Raw genomic sequence first — 22,697 nt, forward strand, 5'->3', positions numbered from 1 at the left:
AGATGGGAAACTGAATGCCATTTAAAATATCCACTTCACAAATTATGATTTGTGCAGCTGTTGGCACAGTGTGGTAGAGAGCTATGGGCCTGGAGGTGGGAAGTTCTGAGTTCCAGTCAGGACTCAGACACTAGCTGTGCAACCCTAGACAAGTTATTTAAACTGTTTGCCTCAGTTTCCTCATCTGTAAAATGGAGGTTATAATAGCACCCACCTCCCCTGGAAAACTGGGATAATAATATCACACAAGTAAGATGTTTGTAAAGCACTTGGTATAGGGTCAGACCTGTAGTAGGCACCGTTTAAGTGCTTATTTCCTTCCCTTCCCCTTAACCTTCCCTGTGCTCCCTTCTATTAGCACTGATAATACTATGTCAGTATTTACCACACTGGGCAGCCAGGTAGTACAGTGGATAGAGTGTCAGGCCTAGAGTCAGGAAGTCCTGAGTTCAAATTCAGCCTTAGATTTGTCACTACTTGTGACAAGTCACTTAACCTCTGTTTGCCTCAGTTTTCTCTTCTGTAAAAGGAGCTGGAGAAGGAAACGGCAAACCACTCCAGTATCTCTGCCAAGAAAACCCCAAATGGGGTCACAGAGAATCAGACATAACTGAACAACAAATCTATCATCATACCTGTTCACTCTAATCTTAAAGCAAAAATAGTGGTATGCCCAGGCAGCTAATTGACACGGTGGATAGAACACTGGATCTGGAGTCAAGAAGACCGGAGTTCAAATCCAGTCTCAGAAACTTACAAGCTGTGTGACCCTGGGCAAGCCACTTAAACCCTAATTGCCTACCCCCTCCAAAAAAAAAAAAACCAACAAGAAAAAATAGTAGTATGTCTTTCAAATAGAGAAATAAATGAGATGAAAGTGGAGAAAGTCTTTTCATAAAAATTATATTTGTTTTGCCTAAAAGGAAATAAAGAGGAAAGATTTTTATTTCAATCTCTGAGCACATTTAGGTAGAATATTGTACTCTGGAGTATTGTGGTCAGTTGGGACACCACATTTCTAGAAAAACACCAATAAACTCTCCCAAGGAGGCAACCAGAATGGCCAAGGAACTCAAGTTCATGTTCTATGAAGAAAGTGGGGATGATGAGACTGGGGAAGAGCAGGCTGGGGGAGGGGGAGCATGACAACTGTCTTCAAATATTTGGAGGATTATTACCTGGAAGGGGAGAAAAATGGTGGTTGTTTGGTCATTTCAGCCACGTTTGACTCTCCGTAACCCCATTTGGGGTTTTCTTGGTGGAGATACTGGAGTGGTTTGCCATATTCTTCTCCAACTCACTTTACAGATGAGGAAACTAAGGCAAGCAGGGTGAAGTGACTTGTCCAGGGTCACCTAGCTAGGAAGTGTCTAAGGCCGAATTTGAATTTAGGACGATGAATCTCCCTGATTCCAGGTCTGGTGCTCTATATACTATGTTGCCACAGAGCTGCCCATAGACAAAGATTTGACATTTTTTTCTCTTTGGTCCCGGAGGACAGAACCAGGAACAATTGGGGAAGGGGTGGGGGGGGAAGCTGAAAAGAGACCAGTTTAGGTCTATTAGAAGAAAGTATTTCCTAACAATTAGACCATAGATCACAGATGTAGAGGCGAAAGGAACCTCAGGGCTCTTCTGGTTTTACAGAAAAGGAAACTAAAGCCCAAGGAGTTTGATGACTTGCTCAGAGTTACTCAGGGGAAAGATGGAGTCAGAATGGGATCCAGGTTCTTCAATTCTAAAGACAAGCCTGTTTCCACTGTTCTGTGTTAAACTGAAGAGAGCTATCCTTTCCCCTTGGGCTCTCTAAAGTTTATGTGGCTTGAGAGGAAGGAGGTAGTCGCAGATTGAAGGACTGGTCCTGAGATTTAATCAATAGAGGGAATTCCTAGAAAGGAAGCTTCCTCTGTTGGTGTAGGACAGCTCCCCATATGGGACTTGACCAACCTTGAGGACTTCCTTGATTGGGAACCATTTCTTTATGACATTGAAATCCCATGGGAGAAAACTGTCTTCATTCCAAGGAAGATGAGATCAAAGAGTGCAGAACATGTGGCTGATGGGCACACAACTTGCCTGAATCAGAAATAGGACTTAGAACCTAGGTCTTCCATGCTCCAAGGCATGGATATTTTTTTTAAAATAGCTTTAAAACTCTTCTCTCTTCAGATACAGAAATTAGAACAGGATGCCCAGGTGGGGTCAAAGAGGGGGCCACTAAACTGGACATAAGGATCCCTGTGGGCCACATGTTGACTTAGTTTTAAAATGTAACATTATATTTTATTGTTTTTCTACTTATTTTGTTCAGTATTACCCAGTTACATTTTAATCTGGTTCAGGCAGCACTCAGGGATCCCCTGGATTATATCTTGGATACCTCTGCTCTAGAAATCCTTTCTTCCATCTCAGTTGAAGTTGATGGTTGTGATTGCTTCCTCTTGCTTAGATGTGAATCTCCCCCAAAATGACAGCACCGACCCCATAAATTGGCAGATGGCTGAGCTGGAACTCCAGAGTCAGGAGCAGCTCCAACAAGATGAAGAATTGGCCTGGAGGCTGCAGGAAGAAGAAGACACTCACATAGTAGGTGCAAAAAAGTTCTTGACCCACATATTTTCCTTGATCATTTCAGCCAAAAGGTGGAAATTTTTCCTTTTCTAGATCAGTCTCCAAACTTTTTTGATTTTGAGACTCTGTCAGCAAAAAGTTTTGAGCTCGCACTTCTAATATGTTTATTATATAAATTGCACACATATGCTAGTGATTATGAACATTATAAAACTTAGAGAATAATCGTTTTTAAAGAATGAGACAAAGATGACAAAGCAGTTAATCCTGGAGGCACTGGGGAGTCAATGGAATTTTATTGCATAGTGGGGGATGACATGGTCAGACCTATGTTTGGGAAGATCATTCTGGCAGTTGAGTGGATTCAATGGGGGTAGACTTGAGCTAGGAAGCTATTTGTATAGTCCAGACAAGAGATGAAGGTCTGTGCTAGGATGGTGGCTGTGAAAGGAGAAAAGGGTACATATAGGGAGTGAAAGTATTTGGAAGTTAAAACTGATTGGATCTGGAGGGTAAGAAAGAGTGAAATATCAAAGATGGCACTGGGCTTCTGAGTCTGGGGGATTGGGAAGATGCAAGTACCCTCAATAGAAAGAGGGAAGTTTGCAAAGTTTTAAAAATGAATGTTAAAAATTGTTTTTTACATGTAACTGGGAGGAAATACATTAATAAATAAAATTTTTAAAAGAAAAGAAATTTTCCGAAGAAAAAAAGTAGCAAAATTTGGAAGAAAGATGGATATTACGAGAAAGAGTAAAATGAAGCTTATGATACAGGTCATAACCCACCCATACCAGCCCTTTTTAAATGACTCATCCTAGCCCACCCAAACCCAAAAGGAAATGGTGCAGAAAAAGGCCATTCTGGGGGTTTTCCCACTGGTACCTCTGTTATTACTGCTGTGGGTTCCAAGGTGGCAATGGATAAGTCACAACTGACCCAAAGAGCCCCAACAGCCAACTCAGAATTGGGTGGGTTGGGAAATGCCCAGGGGGTCTGGGGGTGGAGTAGAGGAGGATTTTAGGGGGTACAGATAAGCACAAAGCACAGTTGTGTTATAGACAAGGCCCACCAGTATCTCTTGTGAAGAGAGTGGGATGTGGCCCTTCTTCCCCCTCTGATGGACTGATCATAGCTTTTTGGGGGTCAGTCAATCACCCCCACTTTGGCCACCCCTTTTTTTGCTTTAACTATTATTTTTTTAAAAACAAAGATCTATGGTTGAGGGACTGTTCTGTATTCTTTTTGCTTCCCCAGTGCCTACCTATCACATTGCCTGACACACAGTAGGCACTTAATAATGCTGGTTGAATTGAATTCCATTTATACTCTTAAGGGAGCATCCTTCATTATCATCAGCTATTGCATTATCATTAGCTATTACTGTTATTACTCCAGCAGTGAAGATATTAGCAAGCACCCACCTGTTTGTTTTTTTTCATCTGAGTTCACAAACGTTTGAAATCTTTCCACTGACACCTTTGGGGTCTGTGTACCCCAGGTTAAGAAGCCCTGCTCTCAACAACAGGCTTGAAATTACTTGTGACATTCTCAGACGTTACATTCTCTTGTTTTTAATCAAAGGATGGTTGAACAAACTTATCTCTACCAAGAATCTGGTAAATGCACATGGGAGATGCCTCGTTTTAAGGCTGCATTTGATTCTACCAGCAAAACGTAGATGGGCGCAGCAGAATCTCATGTCCTTCACACCTCCACCTTTCCATCGTGTGACCACCGGGAGACTGAAGGAAATAATTTCCAATCAGTTTTGAACTGTTGGAAATTATTTTGTCCAGTTATATGCCTCAGAAATCAACAGACACTACAAATTGAGGCATGATATATGGCTTTGTTGATTATAGAGACTTAACAGTGATGGAGAAAATGCTTAAGATGTACGTTAAACTTGAAAATCATGTTCTATATACATTTTTGTTTGTTTGTTTTGGGGAAGATGGTTGTTAAAGATTCACCAGTGCAAGCCTGTGTCTAATCCAACCCTATCATTTTACATATGAGGAAATTAAGGCCCAGAGGAATTAAGTGACTGGGCTAAGGTCATACAGATGACAGTGGCCAATCTGAGATTCAAAGCCAACAGTTTGAACTGCTAAGCAGTGTAACATGGATAAAAACGAAAGATCTGGTCAATGTGGTTAGGGAAGGAATTTCTTAGCTTAGAAGGCCCAAGACTCCAGGTCACAAAGGGATTCTGAGAAGACAGAACTGAACTAGGAGTCAGGAAGACCTGGATTCAAGTCCCACCTTTGATTCTGATATTGAGTGGGGAAAAAGGCCTGCGGGTTATAAATGAAGATGGAACATTGATCTGAAGGAAATATGGTAACCCAAGAGATCTTAAGAGTTGCAAAAATCTCTAAACTGAGGTTCTAGAACTTTGGTCTGGTGAAGTCCATAGACTTCTCAGAATCATGTTTATAAGTACATAAAATAAAATATATGAGATTATAAAATAAATAAAAATAGTAAAAATTAAAATGGCTTTTTTACTCCAGGTTTACAAACACTTTATATCTCTCCACTAATACCTTGGAGTTCTGTGTACATCAGGTTAAGAATGCTCTCTCAACGACAGGCTTGACCTGTTTTGTTGGCAGAGCGAGCAGCCTTCAGTTCACATGGTATACTTTTTCTACCTTCCTGTTTGCGTACACTTGGCAATAAAGCTCAACCTTTAGCCTGTGGCTGTCATGGCCCAGATTCTGGCTCAACTAGAGTCTGAGGGTCTTTCCATTCTCCTATGACTGAAGTCTGAGGCTTTCACTTCCTCTTTGTGCACCCTCTGTGGACACTGGTGTGAGGTGTTTGGGCCTCAGGCTGCAATTCTCTTGTTCTTCTATCGATGAAGCTGTAAATAGGTTGTAACCTGTCTGTAGGGATGGACAGAACTTTTCTCTTCCTGAAATTTCCCTTGCTGATGAAACCATGGATCCTACCTGTATTTGAATTTCTTTCAATGCTTTAAAAGCTCTGTTATTTCATCCCTCCTGAGTCTCCTTCCATCTAGAGGGAACACAGTCCATCCTTGCATTAGGTATCAAATGATCATAAATTTAGAGCTGGAGAAGGACCCCAGAGACCACAGATCCAGACCAGTGATTCACCTTTTTTGTGTCATAGAAGCCTTGGGCAGTCTGGTGAGGCCTATGGGACGTTTCCTAGAATTGTGGTTTTAATGCATAAAATAAAATACGTAGAATTACAAGGGAAACCAGCAATATTGAAATATAGTTACCAAAATATTTTACATATGCATAGAATCACAAGAGAAACCAACATTGAAATATAGTTACCAAAATATTTTACATATGCCCAGAATTACGAGGGAAACCAATGATGTTGAAATATACTTACCAAAATATTTTATTTATTTCTACAATTACAAAGGAACCCAATAATATTGAAAGAGTTGTAGAAATTTTTTACACATGATATTGAAATATAGTTATCCAAATATTTTAATAGATATAGAATTACAAAGAAAACCAAAGATGCTGAAAGATAGTTATCAAAATATTTTAAAGACAAATTCACGGACCTCAGGTTAAGAACCACTCATGTAGGGTTAGAAGGAACCTCAGTGACCATCTAACTGGAGGAAGCTCAACTCAATTTTCAGTGTGAGCATTTACAAGTCAGAAACTGGCAAATGCTACCAACCAGGGCTTGACTTGTTATTTTGTTAATCATAGAAACTTAAAAAGGTGATGGAGAAAATGTTTTAAATGCAGATTAAACTTAATGGTATGTCCTGTGTACATTTTGGAGTTTTTTAGGTGGAGCTGGTTGTTACACATTTATGAACACAACACTGTCTAATCCAACCCTATAGTTTTTTAGTTGACCATCAAGGCCAAGGTCACACAGGTGACAGTGGCTGAGCTGGGATTCAAACGCATTTTTTCTTAACTCCAAATCCATTTCTTCTTCCAGCATGCCATGCTTATTATGGCTCCCAAAATTTTATTGTTGTTGTGGTTTTCTTGGCAAAGATACTCAAATGGTTTGTCCTTTCCTTCTCCAGCTCATTTTACAGTTAGGGAAACCGAGGCAAACAGGATTAAGTGACTAGCCCAGGATCACATAGTTACTAAGTGTCCGAGGTTGTATCTGAACTCATGAAGATTCCAAGCCCAGCACTCTACCCACTGCGCCCCCCTAGCTGCCCCCAAATTCATGGCCTTGTTGCAAACTCCTTTTATTAAATTCTTTCAGCCTCACAAGGCTGATACCAGTTTGGCAGACACACTGTGCTGCTGGGATGACACCCTGAATCATTTCAATTCATGGTGCCCATCCCCACCCAATGCCCCAGGTCTTGTGGTTCCTTGATAGAGCCTTCAAGAATGACAGGTTCACCCCCCATGCTTCAAGGGAGACCTTGGGGGAAGGCTGGAGGAAAGGATTCATGGTGTTCAATAGACAAGATGTAACTAATGGGAGAAAGAAAGCTGTGCTAACTGTAATTTCTCATCTCTTGGCAGAGAACAAGACGGAATCGGGAGCGCAACGATGACTATCGAACTGCCCAAGTGGCCCAGGACGAGGTGAGATCAGAGACTTTAGCTGCCAACTTTTCTTATACTTCATGGTTCTGTAAGACGGAACCTACTCTGAGAAGATGTTATTGTCCATAAAGAAGACCAATGAGGGTGACTTGCTGAGAAGACATTTCAGTATCATTGGCCTAGGTCAATGGTTCCCAATTCTTTTCGTACCAGGAAACTCCTTCAATAATATTAACAACAAAAATGAACTATGAACCCCCAGAATAATTTAATATACAATTCATAATATTATTTACAGTTATTTACTGCTTAAGTCACTAGTAAAGAATTTTTAGAACAAATGGACCATCATGACGAACCCTTCAATGGGAACCACAACCTATTTTCTCAAGTGAGGGTAATATAGTATTATCAGACAGTAAGAAATGATGAATACAAAGGATTCAGAGAAACATGGAAGACTTGCGAAAGTAAGGCAGAATCAAAAGAGTGGTATGCCCAGTGACCACAACCTAAAAACAGCTTTTAGAGGCAGCAAAACTGGGACCCAATGCAATTGTTAGTATGGTTGTAATCATACCCACAATGAAAGGGTACATCCCTCTTTTCTAAAAGGTATTTCTAAGACACAGGTCTGATCAGGTCACTCTTTTGCTTAAAGTCCTTCACTGGCTCCCTGTTGACCATTGTATAAAATAAAAACTCTTCATTTGACATTTAAAGCCAGTCTTGATCCATTCTATCTTTCTAGTCAGATTTTACAAATTCCTCCCTCTCATTGTCAGTCAATCAGCAATCATTTATAAACGCCTACTGTGTTCCAGGCCCTGTGCTAGGTAAGGGTACAAAAAGAAAAGTGAAAGTCCCTCCCCTTAGGGCCTGACATTCTATTGGAGGAGACCACATGCACAAAAATGAGTAGCTACAAAAGAGATTATTTTGGTGGGGAGAGCACAACAGAATGTGATCCTGACCCTCAGCAGGGTGGATCAGGAAGGGCTTTATTCAGAAAGTGGTGCTGAAGCCAAGTATGAAAAGAAAGTAGGGAATTCTAAGAGGTACAGGTGAGGAGGGGTGCATTCCAGACAAAGGGACAGCCAGTGCAGAGGTGCCAGCCTGGCTGACTAAACAATAGTGGGCATGTTGGGGAATACTGTGTGATCAGGCTTGAAGAGTAGGTTTGGGGCTGAACTATGAAAGAGCCTCAAATGTTAAACAAAGGACTTTTTATTTTGAAACTTTAGGTAATAGGAGCCACTGGAGCTTATTAAGGAGCAGAGTGATATGGTCAGACCCATGCTTTAGGAAAATCACTTTAGCAGCTATGTGGAGGATGAATTGGATAAGAGAGAGATTTTGTGTAGGGTGATCCATTAGGAGGCAATTGTAATAGTCTAGATAGGCTCCACTATGATGTTGGTTGTGTAAGTAGGGTGGATGTGAAATCTCTTCTCCAAATACAGTATTCCCCCATCCCTGAAACACTCTCCCTTCTCCCATCTGCCCCTTGGAATTTCTAACTCCATTCAGGGCACTGTTGAAGTGGTCCCTTCTATATAAGACTCTTCTCTCTACGCCTCCCATTGTCCATGTTCCCTTACAAAAAAAAATTATTTTCTATTTATCATTTACTAATTTGTGTATACAATGCTTCCCTCCAAAAAATTAATCAATCAAGAATTTTTTAATCAATTGCTGTGTGCCAAGCATTATGTCAGACACTGGGGATACAAAGATAAAAAATTAAACAACTTCTCCTCTCAAGGAGCTTACATTCTTTTGTGGATCCAACATACATGTATGTAAGAATATACAGAATACACAAGCACAGGTACAATACATATGTAAAAGTATATGGGATGACACAAATTTAGAGACATCTCCTTCTCAAATGTTCATGTGAACCATTTGTGCCCAACCTGTGGTAGACTCTTCTAAACTTGCATTAGTTTGATCAGTCACAGCTGGACGTGTGGTACATTGACCTTGACATCATGTTGTCATTTTGTTCCTCTTTAATTATAAAGAGGACCTAGCTGGTGAAAGAAAGAAAGAATTGGGTCAAAACAAAATGTACCTGGAGATAAAAGAAAGAAAGGGAGAAAGAAAGAAGGAAGGAAGGAAGGAAGGAAGGAAGGAAGGAAGGAAGGAAGGAAGGAAGGAAGGAAGGAAGGAAGGAAGGAAGGAAGGAAGGAAGGGAGGGAAAGGAAGAAATAAAGGAAGAAGGGAAAGAAGGCAAGGAAGGAAGAAGAGAGAAGGGATTCTGTTAGTGAACTGAGCAGGGCCAGACCTAGTCTTCATTATGATTTAACCTTTCAGTAGCCCAGGCAAGTCCCTGAGATTATAAATTACAAATTACTGTTCTACATCAGTGGAGAGAGTTTCTATACTAAAACGATGGCATCATATGTCTAAACTAAATACAGGTAGGGAGGGCAATACAAAGAAAACACTGAAATTGTCTAATACAGTGAGGTATATTAATTCTATTTGCTTCAGAAAGTCTTAATGTGTATTTCTAAGTCAGATGATCAACCACACTGTTGGTATCTTCCAAGTTGGAGGAAAAAGTATATGGATAGTATGGTGTGGTGGAAAGAACGCTAGACTCGAGTGAGAGGACCTAGATTCAAATCTCTGCTCTGTGAATTTGTAAAATCAGTTCATTTGTTCTTCAATAGCACCTGTAATGCCCATTCACTTCAGTTTCCTTGTCTGTCAAGTGAAGGGGTTAGAATAGATAATGTCTGAGATTTCTTTTTAGGGCAGCTAGATGGTGCAGTATGTAGAGTATCAGCCCTGGAATCTAAAGGACCTGAGTTCAAATTCAACCTCCAGATACTTCCTAGCCATGTGACCCTGGGCAAGTCACTTAGCTCTGTTTGCCTCAGTTTCCTCATCTGTAAAATGAGCTGGAGAAGGAAATGGAAAGCTACTCCAGGATCTCTGCCAAGAAAATCCCAAATGGAGCCACGGAGAGTCTGAAACAACTCGACAAGAGGCCCTTTTTTCTCTCTGATCCTTTAGGTATGCCCCTAATCTGTTTCCTTTTTCAGGAGATCGCCAGGTACATGCAAGATGAAGAGCTGAAATACCATCAAAGAGAAGTACGGGAATGGGAGCTAAGAAGAGAAAGCAGAAACAGAAGCATCAGCTTCTCTGAACAAAGGTGGAACGGGAGCAAGGTGGGTAACAGGGTCTTTCTTTCATTATCTTCAGTCTTCTTCCAAACCTTTGGTCTTTGCCCAAGGAAACCAGAACCAAGAGATGAAGTCAAGTCAACAAGCATTTATTAATCACCTACTGTGTGCCCTTCTTTGCTAAGCCTTAGAGATACAAAGAAAGGCAAAAGTCAATCCCTGATAGCCAGAATCTCCAAGTCCCATGGGAGAGGCGATGTGCAAACAATTATGTACATTTAAGACACATACAAGATAAACTGGAGCTAATCTCAGTGGGAAGGAATTAAATTTATTCTATTTTATTTTTTAATGAAATCAATTTATTATTTATTAAGCACTTATCACACTAGACTTCAGGGAGACAACAAAAACAAAATCCCTAACTTTAAGGAATTTGCATTGAAGGCACTAAGTTTAAAGAGGAATAGGAAAGGTTTCTGGTAGAGGGTGGGACCTGGTTAGAACTTGAGGGGAGCCAGGGAAGCCTGGATGCAGAGAGGAGGAAGGAGAGGGTTCCAGGTATGGGGAAGGGAGAATGTTCCCAGTCAGGAGATGGAGTGTCCTGTACAAGGATGAGAAAGGAGCCCGATACACTACAAGGCAGAGGATGTAGAGGTGTAAGAAGACTGGAAAGGTAGGAAGGGACGAGGGCACAAAGGGTTTTCAAGGCCAAATGGAGTATTCTTTCTATATTGCCAAGTTGTGTCCTTTTGTACTTTCACTCAATTGGGTAAGGATGTTGGGTGCCAGGCATAAAGGAACCTGCCTTTGACCTCAACGGCATCCTATTAATGGAAAATAACACATGCATAGAAAATTAAATATGCAATATGCTCAAAGTAGGTATGGCATTAATTCTTGAGATAGAACCCTCTCTGCTGTGAGAGATTAGGATGGATTTTCTTGGGAAGTGGCATTTGAGGCATGAAGGGAGCAAAGGATTCTGTAAGGTCTAGGTGAAGAATTGGGTGCATTCCTGGCATAGGGATTTTGCCTGTACAAAAATCTGGAAACAGGAAATAAACGGTCAAGTACAGGGAACCACAAATAGGCCAGTTTGATTGGAATTCGGAGTACATAAAGATGAGCATTAAGAACTGGGGTAGCTAGATGGTGTAGTAGATAGAGTGACAACCCTGGATTCAGACCTCAGACACTTACTAGCTATGTGACCCTGGGCAAGTCACTTCACCCTGTTTGCCTCAGTTTCCCTATATGTCAAATGAACTGAAGAAGGAAATGGCAAACCACTCCAGTATCTTTGCCAAGAAAGCCCCATATGTGGTCATGAAGAGTTGGAAATGACTAAAAAGCAAAAGACAGTTTGCAAAGCGCTTGATACACGTTCTCTCACTTGAGCCTCCTAGCAATGAGGCTGAGAAGTATATTTATTCCCACTTCACAGATGAGGAAAAAGGCTCAGACAGAAAATGTCCCAGATGAGAGTTAAAGTCAAGTCCTCCGGGTTCTAGTCTAGCACTCTGCTAACATCTCAGCCTTTCTCTTAGTCGTCTGAAGAGGCTAGCGGAAATAGAAGCGCTGCTTTTTATATGTGATCTTGGAGAAGTCAAAGCCTCACTGCCTTCAACTGTTGAAAGAGAGGGGCTGGCTTAGATTTTTTTCTTGATTTTAAGAATCAAGAAATATCTTTAAGTACTTACGATGTGCCAGGTATTGTGTGCCAGGTATTGTGCTAAGTGTTTTGCAAATATTTTCTGATTTGATCCTCACAACAACCCTGGAAAGAATGTGCTCTTTTACAGTTGAGGAAGTTGAGGCAGGCAGTGGTTAAGTGACTTGCTCATGGTCACACATCTAGTAAGGATCTTGAGACTGGATTTGAACTCAGGTCTTCTTGATTATAAGTTCTGTGTTCTATCTACTGACAGAGAACAGGTAAGCGATGTTAGAAACCAATCTCCTCATTTTACAGAGGAGGAAACTGAGGCCCAGAAAAGCTACCCAAGCTCACCCAGGTAGTCAGTAGTAGAGCAAGGCTGAAGTATCTGTGATTTCTTCTGCGTGGAAATTCCCGTCACCAGCAGGTCACAGTACATCCTGGGCACTGGAAGGATTAAAGGATTTGGCCAAGCCAAATCTTCCTGACTACTAATCTAGCTCTTTCTTTACTCTACCATCCCTTCCCAATGAAGTCACTGAAGCATAAATTTTGTTTGAGGATTAGTATGAAGGAAAAGTGTGCACATCCATTATTCATTTGTGGGCAGCAGAGAAGTCCTTGATTGGGAAAAGACAGCCAAGGCTGGATGAAAAGAGCAATGTGTGGAGTTAAAGACCATGAGCATTCAAATCCTGGCTGCTTTGCTTACTACCCGAGTGTCCTTGGGCAAACCACTCACCTCTCCAGCTCTGGCTGGAGAAACAAGGAAATTGGATCAATGACCTCTAAGGGCCCTTCTAGCTTTAAATTATTATTATTACATTATAGATATAGTCTAAATTATTATCATATTGTCCTATGAATCCTCCCTTCTTTCTAAAGGATTCTCCATCAGTTTTATTTTTCTGCCTGGTGATGTTAAAGCTGATGCTAATAGGAACATTTTTTTTTTAAAAATTGGTTCCAAAAACAGTAATGCTATTTTTAGAGACTTTATTAAAATGATCAGTTTCAATCTGATTTTGATTCCTACTTAATGTAGTTGCTGGTTCTTAAGCCCCCTCCACATGCCCACCCACCTTAGCTGTGGCATCTGTACTGCTCCACCCACAAGTGGAAATGTTTACTTCCTTTCTGGTGTGAACTACACACCCACCCAAGTCACTCAGCAGGGTCATTGGCAAAAGTGTGCTTGAGACCTATAGAAGTTTCCGTTAGAGAGTGAGACCAGAAAGGGATGTCAGAATTTCAAATGCAACCACATCTCCACTCAAGGAGTTAGGGAACAACTTCCAAGTCACGCTAATCGTGTTAAGAGATAGATAAATATTTTCTTAACACATTCTAGTTGATTCTGACTCAATAGAGTGAGGTGGCAAACAGAACAACTGAATGGGACCTTAGACTACATTAACAAAGACATTGCTTCCAGGAGTAATAATCACTGTTATGATAGCTAATGATAGCTAACTTTTATATCATGCCTACTATGTGCCAGGAACTGGGCTAAGCACTTTACAAATATTATCTCAGTTAATAATGATAATAATTAACATTTATAGAGCATTTATGATGCTCCAGGCACTGGGCTAAGGACTTTACAAATATTACCTCATGTAGTTCTAACAACAACCCGGTGCTGTTATTAGCCCCATTTTACAGATGGGGAAACTAAGGCAAGCAGTGGTTAAGTGAGTGTACAGAGTAGTACAGCTAGTGTCTGAGGACAGATTCGAACTTAGATCTTCCTATCTCCAAGACCAGTGTTCTCTCCACTGCACAACCTAAGTGCCTCCATGATTACAGAATCATAGATCTAGAGTTGGAAATCACCTAAGAGGCTGTGAAATCCAATCCCTTCATTTTACAAATGAGAAAACTGAGACTCAAAGAGGTTAAGTGACTTAGCTGATAAATCCTACTATTCACCACCTAGCTGCCATAAAAGAAAGACTTTGCTTCCAGGAGTAAAAAGTCCTGGACATTCCCTATCTAGAATACCATGTTCAGTTCTGGACATCACAATTTAGGGGCTATTCATAAACTGGAGACCATCCAGGAGAGGACTACCAGGAAAGCAAAGGGTCTCTAGTTTGTACTGTTTAAGGATCATTTGAAGGACCTAGGGATCTTACCCTAAATTAGAGAAGAAGGAGGCTGTATTCAGAGAACTTGATAACTGTCTTCCAGTATGAGACTTCCAAGCAGTGAAGGGGTTAGACAATCAATCAAAGCATTTATTAAGTACCTACTATGTGTCAGGCATTATGCTAAGCCCTGGTGAGACAAAAAAAAAAGGCAAAAAATAAGAATATATGGGGAAGACAGCATGCAAACAACTATGCACAGAGAAGATATTTACAAGATAAATGAGGGCACTTCTCACGTTTATTATGCCATCTCGGCAGAAAGGCACTAAGATTAAGAAGGAATGGGAAAGGCTTTGGGCAGAAGAGGGGGCTTTAGCTGAGACTTGAAGGAAGTCAGAAAGAACAGGAAGGAGAGCAGGAGGAAACAAGGTGGGAGAGAGTTCTAAGCATGGGGAATGGCCAGTGAAAATGGGCAAAATTGGGAGATAGGGTGTCCTGTGCAGGTAATAGCATGGTGGCTTCTGTTATTGGATCACAGTGTAGGTGGAGAAGAGTAAAGTTAAGAAGATTGGAAAGGTAAGGAAGGAACCAGCTTTGGCAGGCGAACTGAGGGATTTTATAATACAAAAACAATAGGGAGCCAATGGAGACTGTAGAATCAAGCTAGGTGGTGAATAGTAGGATTTATCAACTAAGTCTCTTAACCTCTTTAAGTCTCAGTTTCCTCATTTGTAAAGTGAAGGGACTGGATTCATCTTGCTCTGCTTGGGCTTAGAGGACATTATCAGAAGCCATGGATAACAGTCTCAAAGGGACAAACATAGGCTCGATGTCAGGGTTCCTAGCGCTTTGGGCTATCCCAGAGTGGAATGGGAGAGTGAGTTTTTTCACTTTGGAGGTATTACAGAGACTGGATGAGGAGGATGCCTATCTGGTATAGGCTGGACTAGGTGGCCAGTGAGATTCTTTCCTGATCTGATTTTATGATTCTGTAATAAAAATGAATTATTTCTTTTTGTAAGTTAACACGAAGGGGGTTTTTTAATCAGCTTTGATTGCCTGTTGACTGACACTCTTTGGGAGAAGATGAGTCATCTAATGTTCCTATTTTTCTCTTATAACTTTTACTCATTAACCAAATATATGGCTGCTGCCACACATACTGGATAATAACAGACTGTACCCTTATGGGAAAAGAAGTATTATTGCTTGAAAGTGAAAATTGAGTAACTATCACTCAATATCTCTAGGAAAAAAATTTTCTCAGGCATTGCTTTTTCTGCCCTGCGGCTAAATCAAATATAGACATAAACCACTTCCTTAAAGCTGGAGGAAGGAAATTAAAAAAACACACACACATACAATAATAAACCAACAGTTTAAGATAGGAATGATAGCGCTCAACTTGAAATCAACAGACTTGAGTTCGAATACTGACCAGATCACTTGCTACCTGTATGGCCTTGAGCAGGTTATTTCTCTTCTCTGGGCCTCAGTTTCCTCATCTGTAAAATGAGGGTGTTGGATTAGATAGCCCCTGAGGTCCCTTCCAGCTCTGGGGTTGATCATATAAAAGTTTGGAATGTTCAAAAAATCTTCTGTGATTTGGGAGGGGGGATGTAAGGAGGAGGGAAGGAAGGGTTGCCTTTTTCAGTTTATTTCTTGACTGAGTTGGTCCAAGCTAAGCATGGGATCCCATATGGTTAAGCCATACAGGCCATGATGTTTCTAAACTTGTGACAAGAGAGAAGGCAATTTTTCTACACATTGAAAGGAAATACTCACTTGAGCTTTAATGAGTCCCAAGCAGTTAAGACCCATGAACTTTCCCTATATGGCCAGGCCCATCTCAGTCAGGAATTGGCTATGTTACTTCCTTGACCATCCTTAGCTGAAGGACCTCTCATTTAACATTACCGACAACTTTCTCCTCCAGCGCTTTTTATTATAATCATCGGCAATCCACTGGACAGTAGTGGGAGAGGGGAGCTTCCCGCCTACTATTTCTCCATTGAATTCTTTTTGTGAGGGTGCATTTTATATTTTTTCATCAACTTTCACTTAACAAAAATTGATTTTTCTCTCCCTTCTACTCCCCCTCCCCTGAAAGAAGGGAAGCCTTATAAAAATATATATGTAACATATACAATATATATACTTTATATGTGTGTGTGTTCGTCCTTCGTTGTTGAAGAAGATCATGCCATCAGAGAAATGATGACATGACTTGCACTTGACTCTGTTCTGAGTGAGGGAGGGCCGTGCAGGTCACCAGCCTCACTTCTCCTCCAGAGCCATCTGAATCCAGTGACCAGGTATTCATCAGGATGACTGGAGATGGCCCAGGATGAGGCAGTTGGGGTTAAGTGAGTTGCCCAACGTCACACAGCTAGTGAGTGTCAAGCGTCTGAAGTGAGATTTGAACTGGGGATACAAAGAAAGATAAAAGAGTCCCTGCTCTCCAGGAACTCAGCCTTCAGAGAAGCTAGAGCAGTCCAGGCATGGGAGATGGCCAGGAAAAATTCCTGAATTTGGGAGCTGGAGGATCTCATGTGAAGTAATTGGCACGCAGAGAGGTGAAGGATCCCAAAACAGTGGGAAAGCACTCTGGACCCAGAGTCAGATAGCCTGGATACCACGACTGGGGGAGATTAGATAACTGACTTGAGGTCTTATAATTTACAAGTGCCTGAAATGGGATTCGCACCCATGGCTCCCTCTCGACAGCAAAGGCCATGCTGTTTCTCCACCATACCATGATTCCATTACAAACATCTTTTGCTTTTTTCTGACAGATTCAAGTACGACCAGATTCTGAGGTCCTGCCTCTTGCTAGAGACCCACCTCCAGAGTGTTCCGACTTCCCAGCCCAAGGATCTGAGGGACACAATACAAAGTAAGTAGCTTTATTCAAACCACAGTCTTACATTTCTTCCTCCTGATTCATTCCTTTCCTATATTGGGAGGTGGAGGGTGGAAAGGGAGAAGGGAATATATTTTTGTGCTCCAGTGGTAGAAGGGTATTTTGAATAGGGAAAAATCTTCTCCAAGTTACCATTTTCCTCTGTAATAATAATCATTTCAAAACCAGTGAGAAAAGTCTTCCCTTCCTTCCTCTTCTTCTTCCTCCTTTCCTTCCTCACTCTCTTTCTTTCTCTCTCCTTCCCTTTTTCCTCTTCCACATTACTTCTTCCTTCTGCCCTCCATCCTTTCTTTCCTTTCTCCTTTCCTCCCTCTCTTTCTTCCTTCTTTCCTTCATCCCTTTCTTCCTTTCTTCTTTGGAAGGTCATAAAACAGAGGAGGTTAAAGCTTCCTGCCAATCAGCAGTGAGGGCAGGCCCATGAGTGGCCCTTGTACTTCCAGCCTGACTGCATTAAGGAGACCCAGTCTCAACAACAGCAACAAACATCCCATAAATCAATAGCCTAACAGAAGGAAAAAACCCTTTAGCTTACTAATGCCTGCTGTTCTATTAAACACTTTTGCAGGCAGCTGTTTTCCCGGAATATTGCTGAAGAACTAGACCCAACATTCAAGTCAAGCAGAGCAGACCCACCTGTTGATGTATCTGCTGTCAGTTCTCAAGGTATATTTTTTCTGCTATACTCAGTTAAATAATCCACAGCCCGAAATTCAGCATGTACCCTTGGCTGTGTCTGAGATCCCCCTGGCCCAATCCAATAACCCAACCTCCTCCAAGCCTCCGTCACTTCCATGGCATCTCTGCCAAGTGTCAGTCTGGCCTCTTCAGAAAAGCTTCAGTGACTGGACATCCTGCACCATACCAGATGACCTTCTCCATCGTTGTAAAACTCTAGGTAGGAAGCATTTCAAGCCTACCACAATCTGGCTTTAGGCTTCCTTTCCAGCCTACCCTTCCTATGCTCTTCATTCCAGCCAAACTGACCCATTGGCTCTTTCTCCCTGAATTGGGCATTATCTCTTCCTCTATTTAAAGGTAACCAGAGAGACAGTATATAAAAAAGACCAATAGTCTGGCTCTCCTGAAGGATAAAGGGCATTTATGATGGAAATTACTCCCACCTCCCTACCTTTGCCCATACTGTTCCCCATGCCTAGAATGTTTGCTCTCCTCCCCTCTGCTTCTGAGGATCTCTACCTTTCTTCAAGGCTCTGTCCACGTGCCACCTCCTACCTTGGAAGCCTTTTCTAATCTCCTAGTTGTTAGTATATTCCCTCTTCTTAATTAAGCATACATCTTAACTAATTTACAGTCTGTGTCTCTGCAGTAGGATGACAAGGATTATTTTTTCTTTGTGTCTCTGTCTTCTCCCAGAGTAAACGCAACCTTAATAATCACTTAATTAAAGTAACTGTTGAATTGATTTTTTTTCTAATATTGTACCGATGTGTTAGTTACCATCAACATCCTTGTAATTTCCTCCTATTTTTTTTTCAATCATCACACACAGTCTATATCCTTGTTGTTTAGTCATTTCAGCTGTGTCTGACTCTTTGTGACCCCATTTGGGGTTTTCTTGGCAAAGATACTGGAGTGTTTTGCCATTTCCTTCTCCAACTCATTTTACAGTTGGGGAAACTGAGGCAAATAGGTGACGTAACTTGCCCAGGGTCACACAGCTAGTAAATGTCTGAGGACAGATTTGAACCGAAGAAAGATGAGTCTTTCTGACTCCAGGGCTGGCACTCTATCTACTTTGCCACCACATACATGTTAGCTGTTATTATTATTTTCCCCCATTAGATTGTGAGTTTTGTTCTATTTGGAGTCTATTTAGGACTGGTTTGTTTTTGTTTTTATTTTTTGCCTTCTTTTGTATCCCTGATGTTTAGCACAGTGCCTAGAACTTAGTAGGCACTTAATGAATACTTGTTTACTTCCTAACTTCAAGACGGGTGCTTTATCCACTACAAACAAAAGAAAATTTTTTAAATATTCAACATTTTGTCATTCATCCTTCTATACATGGCAGAGGCAGAGCACCCTCTTGGCCATTGGCTAATTCATTTTTTCCCTTTTACATTCATTATTTCCCTTTTTCTGCTCTCAGCTCTTACCCATACAGTTCCAGTGGAGGGTCTCTTTGAGTACAATGAGGAAAGTCTTGAAGCAGCCTTTATTTCACCAACCAAGCGTCAGTCAGGACGTCAGAAAACCAAAGACAAGAAAGAAACCTGCAAGCAACAGTGAAATAAAGCTTCTCCCTCCCCCTTTCCCTCTCCCCCTACCGATTCCCCAAAGGGAAACTTAGTTAAACTTCACGTCGGATCAAACCCTGGACCACAAAAACTACTTTATCATGTCCTTCAATGACTTCATGCCTCATGGCCATATTGAGACACCTTGATTCCTAAGTTATTATGTGTATGTGCGTGTGCGTGTGCGTGTGCGTGTGTGTGTGTGTGTGTGTGTGTGTCTGGAAAATGTTTTTGTTGAATAAAGAGGCAGCTGATGGCTTAGCGGATAGAACATCTGACCTGGAAGCAGGAAGACCTGAGTTCAAATCCAGTCTCAGACACTTAGTTGTGTGATCCTGGGCAAGTCACTTAACCGCTACCTGCTTCTGTCTCCTCTTCTGTTACATGGGGATCATTATAGTACTTACCTTTTGGGATTGTTGTGAGGATCAAACAAGTTCCTTAAAGTGCTATGTGTAAATGGTATCTATTATTATTATTATCAGAGATGTCACATTTTTTTTTAACCTGTGACACGTTTGCTCTAAAAATGTCAAAGATCAAGTGGTTCTCAATCTTGGATTTATGGGACTAAGGGTAGCAGAAGGAGGATTTCATAAATCAGATAGGATTAAAACCATCCTGGTGCCATGAAAAGGACATGAAAGAACCATGGTGCCTCTTAGTAAACCATTCTCTTCGTGGTTTCTTCCACTGAAATACTACATAAAAAACATGGCACTTTTCTCTCTCCTTTCTAGCACTGAACTCCAAAGTACATGGGAGGCTCTAGGTACCATATGTCTATTTCAGAGCATATTAGTCTAGTTTATAGAAAGGGGTCAATGAAAATATGGGGACTCACTAAAGAAGTCCTGGAACAAGTGGGTGGTCTTGTACTCTGCCAGATGGACTTTTCTATCAAATACTCTTCAAACGAATGAGCATTTATTAGTTACCGACTGTGTGAAAGAACTATAAAGGTTTAAATACTAAATGGGCTCTGTCCTTGAAAAGAAAATGTGGAGACTAGCCATTATGCATTATACCCCCATTGACACCCATTATTTTATTCTGTGTTGTGATTTCCTCTAGTTATCCCTGTGACTAGGTCAGATGTATGTATTTCTTAGAAAGACAAATCCATTCGAAATTAGTTCTTGCACCATTTATATACATCTGCATCCTTTGTGCTTCATGGAAATACTTCCTCAGTGAATTTTAAGTGAGCTCACAGCTGGTTTCCTTTCACTTTTGCCAAACCTGTTCTAGCTATATTTTTTGGAAAATTCATTTCTAGGAAATGAAAATGAAATTGAGTAAAGGGAGGAAGCACGAAACACATTTCCCAAGAGGAGGAATTGGAAACTTCACAAACTTCAATAAACCAATTTCGTGGCTACTCTGGGCTCCAGATTTCCTATTACTGGAAAGCAGCATCAATAACAATTCAGTTGAAGAAGTCCCAACTGCAAACAGAAATAGGAAAGCAAGTGCCCAAATGTGGCTCATCATCTCTGAGAAAATGTCTGTACATGAAGAACAATCATTTTAAAATAGGTTTATATTTTGAACAAAGTGTAGATTAAGATGGAACTAGCCATGTCAATCCAACAAGTATTTATTAAGAGGATGCTACATGCAAAGGCAGAGAGACAAAGGCAAACAACAACAAAAAATACAGTCCCTGACCTTAAAAACTTTTCTTACTATGGGAAGAATACACTTATCCCTTCCACATGAGAGTGAGTGGGTTGGGGTCAAGGACATAGTGCTCCCGTGATCTGAAAAAGCCATGTAAAACTTTTTGGCCCTCCCTTTGTACCAGAGAAGAATTCTGAATTTTTTTCTTTTTTATTTTATGGAGTATTTACAGTACCTTACTATAAAATTTTGGCTAAGTATTTGGTCACAGGCTCTGTGTCATCTGATGGCTTTTGCATGTCTTCTGTATCTTCTGCAAAGTTTCCATTTAATTTCTTATACTGATCCACAATCGTGATGTGGAAGGGATAACTGTATATCTTATACACAGAGAAGTAGATACATGAGAAATCAAGGGAAAAGGCAAAGGATTAGGAAGATCAGGTGAAGAAAGCTGAACTTTGAAGGAAACTGAGCCCGAACCGAGGAGGAGAGGAATGGCCTCTAGGGGCATCAGGATGAGTCCAGAAGTCTGACCAGAACCTTAGTGTTTTATGATTGTCTTTGGACTCTACTAACAAATTTCATGTGACACGTCTCCTTTAAGAGGAGATCATTAAAAGGAGACATGTCACAGAAATACACAAGATTTCTTTTTTTTTTTAATCACAAGATCCTTCCAGGAACTACTCTCCAAAAATGAAAGCATTTAGGGAGGTCTACTGGAAATTAAAGGTACTGATGAGTCAAACAGTACCCCAAAGTCTAACATAGTATTTGCATGGAGTGATTTGCTCTCAAGATGGACCTGGATGATTGATTGCCTTTGACATGGGTAATATACACAGTGTGAAAAGATTTTATTTTGAACATATACACACTCTGTCAAGTAGCATGTGTCTGTCCCTCATCTAGTTGGTATGTAGTCCTGCATTGCCTTTAGAAAAGGTGCTGGTGACGCTTTAAAACTTCTTAAATGTTTTTCAATGGTCCTGTTGCTCTTCCTCCTTAAAATAAATGTATTGGAAAGAAATGGTGTTTGCTCTTGAAATTCTTTGACAATTATAAAACTGGCAATTTTTCACCCTATGAGTTTTTTTTAATTTTACTGTTGCCTTTTATATTTATACCACAACGATTTCCCCTTTGGGACAGTTAGGTGGATAGAGTGACAGGCCTGGAGTCAGGAAAACTCGTCTTCCTGAGTTCAAATCCAGCCTCAGACACTTCCTAGCTGTGTGACTCTGGGCAAGTCACTTAACCCCATTTGTCTGAGTTCCTTATCTGTAAAATGAGCAGGAGAAGAAAATGGAAAACTCCTCCAATATCTTTGCCAAGAAAACCCCAAACGGGGTCATGCCGAGTCAGACATTACTGAAAAGTGACTGAACAACAATAACAAATTTCCCCTTTACTCCATCCTAACTCCTGCTTGATCCTTCCTTAATGAAAGCTTAATGCTTTCAAATGAAAACATTTCGACAGAGCTATGGGGACTTTGTTGAACCAGCGTATACCACATTCTACGTTTGTATTCCCCTCTTTTTGCTAGAGAGAAAAAAGGTCTGTTTTCTTAGCATTACTCCATAGCACTGCTAATTTTACAAGTTTTAATTTAGAAGCCTGAGATATAGATCTCAAGTTCCATTTGCCCTTTGTACTGAGATAAAAACTAATGTAAAAAAAAGAGATCTGGGTGAGGTTGCTTTATTTTTGTACCAGAAGTTTCTGTTCCTTACTTTAGCTTTACATGTTATTTCTGCTATCACTGGAATGGACTGATTTAGTAACTTTTTTTTTAACGTGAAGAAAAACACTTTATTCGTTGTATCATTGAAGTGATCCAGAAATGCCATATTGTCATGTTGTTGTGTTGTGTTTGTCCTTTATTCTCAAA

General features: G+C 40.8%; 1 protein-coding gene across 3 annotated transcripts in view; it reads left to right on the forward strand.

Moving 5' to 3' along the window:
* LOC140504145 (coiled-coil domain-containing protein 50-like) overlaps nucleotides 1–21,833 on the forward strand; it is a 52,536-nt gene extending 30,703 nt beyond the window's left edge. For 2 of the 3 annotated variants that reach the window (XM_072608749.1, XM_072608750.1), the window contains 6 exons: nucleotides 2,450–2,586; nucleotides 7,080–7,142; nucleotides 10,160–10,288; nucleotides 16,792–16,892; nucleotides 17,485–17,582; nucleotides 19,030–21,833. In XM_072608749.1, coding sequence (XP_072464850.1) covers nucleotides 2,450–2,586; nucleotides 7,080–7,142; nucleotides 10,160–10,288; nucleotides 16,792–16,892; nucleotides 17,485–17,582; nucleotides 19,030–19,169 — 668 coding nt within the window. In that variant the 3' untranslated portion in view covers nucleotides 19,170–21,833. The remainder of the gene's footprint in view (nucleotides 1–2,449; nucleotides 2,587–7,079; nucleotides 7,143–10,159; nucleotides 10,289–16,791; nucleotides 16,893–17,484; nucleotides 17,583–19,029) is intronic. The other variant, XM_072608752.1, reaches the window with a different exon arrangement.
* The last annotated feature ends 864 nt before the right edge of the window (nucleotides 21,834–22,697 follow it).

This window comes from Notamacropus eugenii, chromosome 5 (genome assembly GCF_028372415.1).
Source record: "Notamacropus eugenii isolate mMacEug1 chromosome 5, mMacEug1.pri_v2, whole genome shotgun sequence".
Taxonomy (NCBI): Eukaryota; Metazoa; Chordata; class Mammalia; order Diprotodontia; family Macropodidae; genus Notamacropus; species Notamacropus eugenii.